This window comes from Micromys minutus (assembly GCF_963924665.1).
Source record: "Micromys minutus genome assembly, chromosome: X".
NCBI classification, from domain to species: Eukaryota; Metazoa; Chordata; class Mammalia; order Rodentia; family Muridae; genus Micromys; species Micromys minutus.
In genome coordinates, this window is record NC_137970.1 from 110812565 (window position 1) to 110818848 (window position 6284).

At 37.0% G+C, this 6284-nt stretch overlaps 1 protein-coding gene across 1 annotated transcript; it reads left to right on the top strand.

Annotated features, from left to right (window-relative positions):
• Positions 1 to 2329: 2329 nt before the first annotated feature.
• On the top strand, positions 2330 to 2512 carry LOC308414580 (embryonic testis differentiation protein-like; the record flags this gene model as incomplete). Its single annotated transcript, XM_080909806.1, has 1 exon — positions 2330 to 2512. The coding sequence occupies one exon, from the start codon at positions 2330 to 2332 to the stop codon at positions 2510 to 2512; it is 183 nt and encodes a 60-aa protein (XP_080765932.1).
• Between the last annotated feature and the right edge of the window lie 3772 nt (positions 2513 to 6284).

Sequence of the window (6284 nt, forward strand, 5' to 3'; positions counted from 1 at the left end):
AAAAAAGCACAATTAAAGGAGAATGAGGAAAGGTGTGATCTGAATGGAGGGGATAAATGAGTAAAAAGAAAGATGAAGTCGAATGTGAAGAGAGGAGGGAAGAGGAAGAGTAAGATTCTCTCTTCCATCTCTTTTGGTCTGTTGTTGATGCCCCCATCTGTAACTCCTGATTTCTTATTTTGAGTTAACTATCTCCAGAGCGGTCGATTTTTGTGTTTTATTTATACTTTCTACTTCCATTTTTAATTCCTTCTGCTGTTTGGTTGTGTTTTCCTATAGTTCTTTGAATGATTTATTTTTTTGTTTCCTATTTAATAGATTCTATTTTTTACTTGTGTTCTCCTGCAGTTGTTTAAGAGTTATTCATATGCTTCTCTAAAATCTCAATCATTATCGTGAAGTATGACTTCAAGTCTGATCCTTGTTTTTATAGAGTGTTTGGTAATCCAATACTTGCTGTGGTGGTCAGCCCTCTGCTCACAGGTCCTAAATACTACTGGCAAACTTGTATCTTTCTCTAGGTCAAAAGGACCCTTTACCTGGGAGCGCAGAACTCTCCATTCACTGCAAACTCCTAGTGTGCCCTCCCTGGACCTATGTGTCAGGCTCACCTCTGGTTCAGGTTTAAATATGCCTCTGAAGTTGATCTTCACCTTTCCCAGGCAGATCATAATAATCTCTGACAGATTCCTAGGCTGGAAAAAAACCTTTGCCACAAGCACTGGCAAGAACTCTCTGAGCTTTGATTACTCAGAGAAAAACCTTACCAGGCCATGTACCTTAGGTTCTTGGCTGATACTGGTAGGAATGTGCCTAAGTGTCTGGTCCTCAAGCACAGCCTTTCTAAGAAGATATAGATTCCCTCTTACTGATAATCATTATTTTTATTTCTGTGTATTACAAGAAAAATGTTTCAAGTACCTAGAGGAGTGTACTAATATAAGGCAGAAAAATGGGATGAGTTTAAAATCTTACAAAGGTTAAAAATTATGATAAAACAGAAGGTTAATTAGAGCACATGATCTTATAGAAATGTGTAGTGTTATAAAATTAGTTATATCCTAAGATTGAAGAATTAGGCAAGCATTCAAGTAGCATGGACATACTGTAAAGGCTAGAGGATATATTTGCAGTATATTATTATGAAGAAGATTGTGAGCAGTGCTTTACATAGTATAGTGCTTTTCACATTGAACAAAAAGTGACAGCACCCATACTATGTAGAGGAAGGCTTACCATGTTCCTCAATGGTTGTTGCTTTTTACTACCAATATATTTTATGTATACACCTTTCCTATAATTTCCTAGTCATAATTGAACATTTCTTCATCTGGTTTTATGTTTCCTAAGGATAAATTTATTTCTACAATATTCTCTTGAGTAATAACATATGGATTTCCAAACATAAAATTTCAATACATTTTGCCATTTTATATCAACCAATAACATAATATGTTGTTATTGGCTTTGTTTTAGCAGTCAACCTAGTAAATGTAACTGTAAATACATTGGAAATCCAAGGGAAAAGCTCTCTTGACAATCTACAGAAAGGGAAGTCCTGTTTGTAATGTGATTCTTCCTGTTTAAATCAACCTAAATATCTAAATGAGTCAGTAGAATCCAAGAAATTCCATCCCTTTACTTTGGAAACATGTATACTGGTTTTTCTCTAACTTTATCTTTGACAGAGGCAAAGAGAAACCTGACATACCCTGATTTTTATAACCAGAAAAATAGAGAAATATAGTAGTTAGCATGAGTCATAAGGGTTTTATTTGGTAAAAGAAGGAGGAATTGAGGGCTATCAAGTTTGCTCAACCAGTTTCTGCAACGATTATTCTCTTATTCTCACAATGATATTGTGGTTATTCTGTGATTTCTCTGTCCTTCTTTGTTTCTGTCTCTGTCCATCTGTTTCTCTCTCTCTCTCTCTCTCTCTCTCTCTCTCTCTCTCTCTCTCTCTCTCTCTCACAGACACACAGACACGCACACACACACACAAACACACACACACTGTCTTTTAAAAAGATACTATAACAGAAGAGAGCTTCTGAACATACATCAATGTAATCAAAGTATATGTCCGGATATGAAATATGGTCATGTGAAATATGGTAATGTGGACTATGATAAGTGGGACACTGCTAATTAGATTGTGTCTCAAAGCAATTTCATTTGTTTCAGGCATGTTGCATTTATGTTTGAGAAACTGACAGACAAAAAGTTAAGAAGGCAGTCAAAAGAGGCCTCTGGGCTGAACTGATTATTTTGTTTCATTTGCCTTCTCAGGATTTTTCTGTTGCCTTGAGGCCATTGAATAATCCCAGTCATGGATAAAGAAAATTCTGAAGCTGTTCATAGGCCACCAGAACAGAACATGGAAGTAGTTCCAGCAAAAAAGTTAAAATACCAGAAGCCCTCCAACAATATTCTGATGTATTTGATTGAGAGGCAGCTGGGGAAGCCCAAAAACAATATGGATTTGTCAGAATGGGTTTGGACACTAAAGTAAAGTGCCCCCTCTAGACTAAAATGGCAATTACAAAATTCATGTTTATGTCCACTCAAAATGAATGACTTAATGATAATTAAAAAACAAGCCACACTGATATTTCAGTCATTAAACTATTCTTCATTTCAACTGCTTTTGGTACATTGTGTTTCTTTTTTTTTTTCATTTCTTTTTTAAAATTTTTATTAAAAAATTTATTTTAAAAAACAAAGATAAATGTACAAATTTTAAGCATTTTGCATAAAAGTATTCAAATATATTTTTGTCAATGATGTTTTTTCTTAACGGTTTAGTACTGTGCATTATGATCTTGATAGTTACAATGAGCATAGAGTACATGTAAAACAGGATGTAACCTGGAATTAATCAAAGTTTTCTTGCTGTGTAAGAATTGAGCATAATGGTTTTTTTCTTTTCTTATTTTTTTCTTTTTTTTTTTTTGAATTATATATAGTTCCTGGGGTTAGTATCCAATTATCAGTGACTGCATATTATGTCTGTTCTTTTGTGACTGGTTATCTCACTCAGGATGAGATTCTCTAGATGCATCCATTTTCTTTAGAATTTCATAAAGTCATAGTTTCTGATAGTTGAGCCTCATTTCTCTAGAGTGTTTGGTAATCTACTACTTGCTAGGTAGCAGAGCTGATTCTAATGTTGCCAAGATGTCTTTGTTTGTATTGCCTAAGTTATTTATCTTTCCTCTTGACATCTTGATATCTGTGATTATGTGTGGTCTTGTTAGTGACTGGTGTCTGTTCCTCCTATAGATCTGCAGGCCCTTGGGCTCAGGAAGAAAATTGCTTCTGAGTGTTTGGCTTTTTCTTCAGCAAGCTTTGAGTTCTGATGGCAGTGTCTTACCTATGCCTTTGTAAGCTCATGTGTAGGAGATCTTCTGAGGCTGTTCTGGGTGCTCTGCCCTCTGCCCATACAACCTGAATGTTACTGCCAGGGACATGACTTTTTCTCTAGGCAAAAAGAACCCTTTTCCAGTGAGCACAGAACTGTCTACTCACTGAGAACCCCCAGTGTGCACTCCCAGGTCCTATGTGTCAAACTCAACTCTGGTCCAGGTGTAAATGGGTTAGAGATGATAGATAAGGTTAAAAGACAGAAGAAGAGAAAGGAGATGAACAGGAAATAGGGAAATGAGAAAAAATTGAAGTGAAAAGGAAAAGGAAAAAAGCAGAAAGAAAAACAAAATGAAGACTGTTAAAGAGGTGATAGGAGAGAACAAAGAGAAGGAGGTAAGATCTAAGAGAGGGCAGGACAGGACAAGACAAAACAGGAATAAAGATATGATAAGGAAGTGAAGGGGAAGAAAGAGAGAAGGACAAAAGTAGAAAAGAATACCGACCTAAAGATTAATAGATGATGGAGAAGATGTGGGAAGTACAGAACTGTAGAAAAGAATGAAGAGGATGGGGACATCAAGGTGAGTTAACAGAAATGTAGGAAATGCAAAAGTTAAGAGGTAAAAAGGTTTGAGAAGGAAGTGGAAATTAAAGAAAGGAGGAGGAAGAGGAATTGAGATTGAAAGAGAGGTCAAAGGGGCACAGAACAGAGCACAGCCCATCTGCCACACGGTCCGGCAGGCACTAAAGGTTTAAAAACTTGAGAGTAAGAGATCGAGGCAGCCAGGGAGCAGAGAGATCTCTGCTGAGTGTGCACAGAAAGCGCACCACTGCTCTGCCCGATCCAGGGACCAGGAACACAACTTTGGAACTTCTGTTCCTACCTGGCGACTCTGAGGTGCAAAAAAGTCTCAGCCCATCTGCCATCTGGATCAGTGGAGATCCAGGGACAGAGACCAGATAGATACAAGGGAAAGGCGAGAACATATCACTGACAACAAAATGGCAAGACGAAAGAGAAAGAGTACATCCCAAGAAAACCAAGACAACCTGGCAACACCAGAACACATCTCTCCCATAACAGCAAACATCGGAATGCCAAACACTCCAGGAAAAGAAGACACAGACCAAAAATCATACCTCAAGATGCTGATAGAGACAATTAAACAAAAACGGGAGGAAAAGCAAAAAGATTCAGAAGCTTTTAAAGAGGAAACAAGAAAAACACTCAAAGAACTCAAAGAACTAGAGGAAAACAGAACCAAAGAAATGAAGGAATGTAAGAGGGAAATTAAAACAAAAATTGACACAATAAAGAAAACAATAAAAGAGATAACTCTAGAGGAAGAACACCCAAAAAAGAAATCAGGAGTCACAGAAGCAAGCATTTCCAATAGATTACAAGAGATCGAAGAGAGAAACTTGGGGGCAGAAGACAATATTGTAAACATAGACAAAACCGCCATAGAAGATGCAAAAAACAAAAAGCTCCTAACCCAAAATATCCAGGAAATCCAAGACACAATGAGAAGACCGAACCTAAGGATAATAGGAATAGAACAGGGAGAAGAATATTGACTAAGAGGCACAGTAAATATCTTCAACAAAATCGTAGAAGAAAACTTCCTTACCCTCAAGAATGAGATGACCACAAACATAAAAGAAGCCTTCAGAACTCCAAATAGATTGGACCAGAAAAGAAATACCTCCCGACACATAATAGTCAAAACACCAAGTGCCCAAAGCAAAGAAAGAATACTAAAAGCAGTAAATGAAAAAGGTCAAGTAACATATAAAGGCAGACCAATCAGAATCACACCCGATTTCTCAAGAGAGACTATGAAAGCTAGAAGAGCCTGGACAGACATCATGCACTCCTTAAGAGAGCACAAGTGCCAGCCCAAGCTGCTATACCCAGCAAAACTATCAATCACCATCGATGGAGAGATGAAGATATTTCAAGACAAAACAAAATTTGCACAATATCTGACCACAAACCCAGCACCACAACGAATTATAGGTGGAAAACCCAATACAATGAGGGAAAATACAGCCTAGTAAAAACAAGAAAACTCCTAAACAAGAAAACTAAAAGACTAAAAAGACACAGACACAACTCAACCCACAAAAGCAATAATGGCAGGAAACACAAACAACTATTCCTTGATATCTATTAATATAAATCGACTCAACTCCCCAATAAAGAGACATAGGCTATCAGACTGGATACGTAAACAAAATCCAGCCTTTTGCTGCATACAGGAAACTCATCTCAGAGACAAAGAGAGACACTATCTCAGATTAAAAGGGTGGGAAAAAAACTTCCAAGCAAACAGCCCCAAGAAGCAAGCTGGAGAGGTTATTCTAATATTGAATAAAGTAAATTTCCAACCAAAAGTTATCAAAAAAGATAAAGAAGGACACTTTTTACTCATTACCAAAGAAAACTGTCAGGAGGAACTCTCAATTCTTAACATATCTCTTCCAAATAAAAAAGCACCCACATTCATAAAAGAAACCCTACTAAAACTCAAAAACTACATTTTACCCCACACAATAATAGTGGGAGACTTTAATACCCCACTCTCTCCAATGGACAGATCATGGAAACAGAAACTGAACAAGGACACTGAAAAACTAGCAGAGACTTTGAACCAACTAGAATTAATAGATATATTCAGAACATTTTTCCTAAAGTAAAAGAATACACCTTCTTCTCACCACCTCATGGCACCTTCTTGAAAATTGACCACATGACTGGACACAGATCGAGCCTCAATTGATATAAGAAGATTGAAATACTCCCATGCATCCTCTCAGATCACCATGGTCTATGGCTGGTCTTTAACAACTGCAAAGACAACAAAAAACCCACATACACATGGAAACAAAACAATGTTCTGTTAAATAATAGCAGG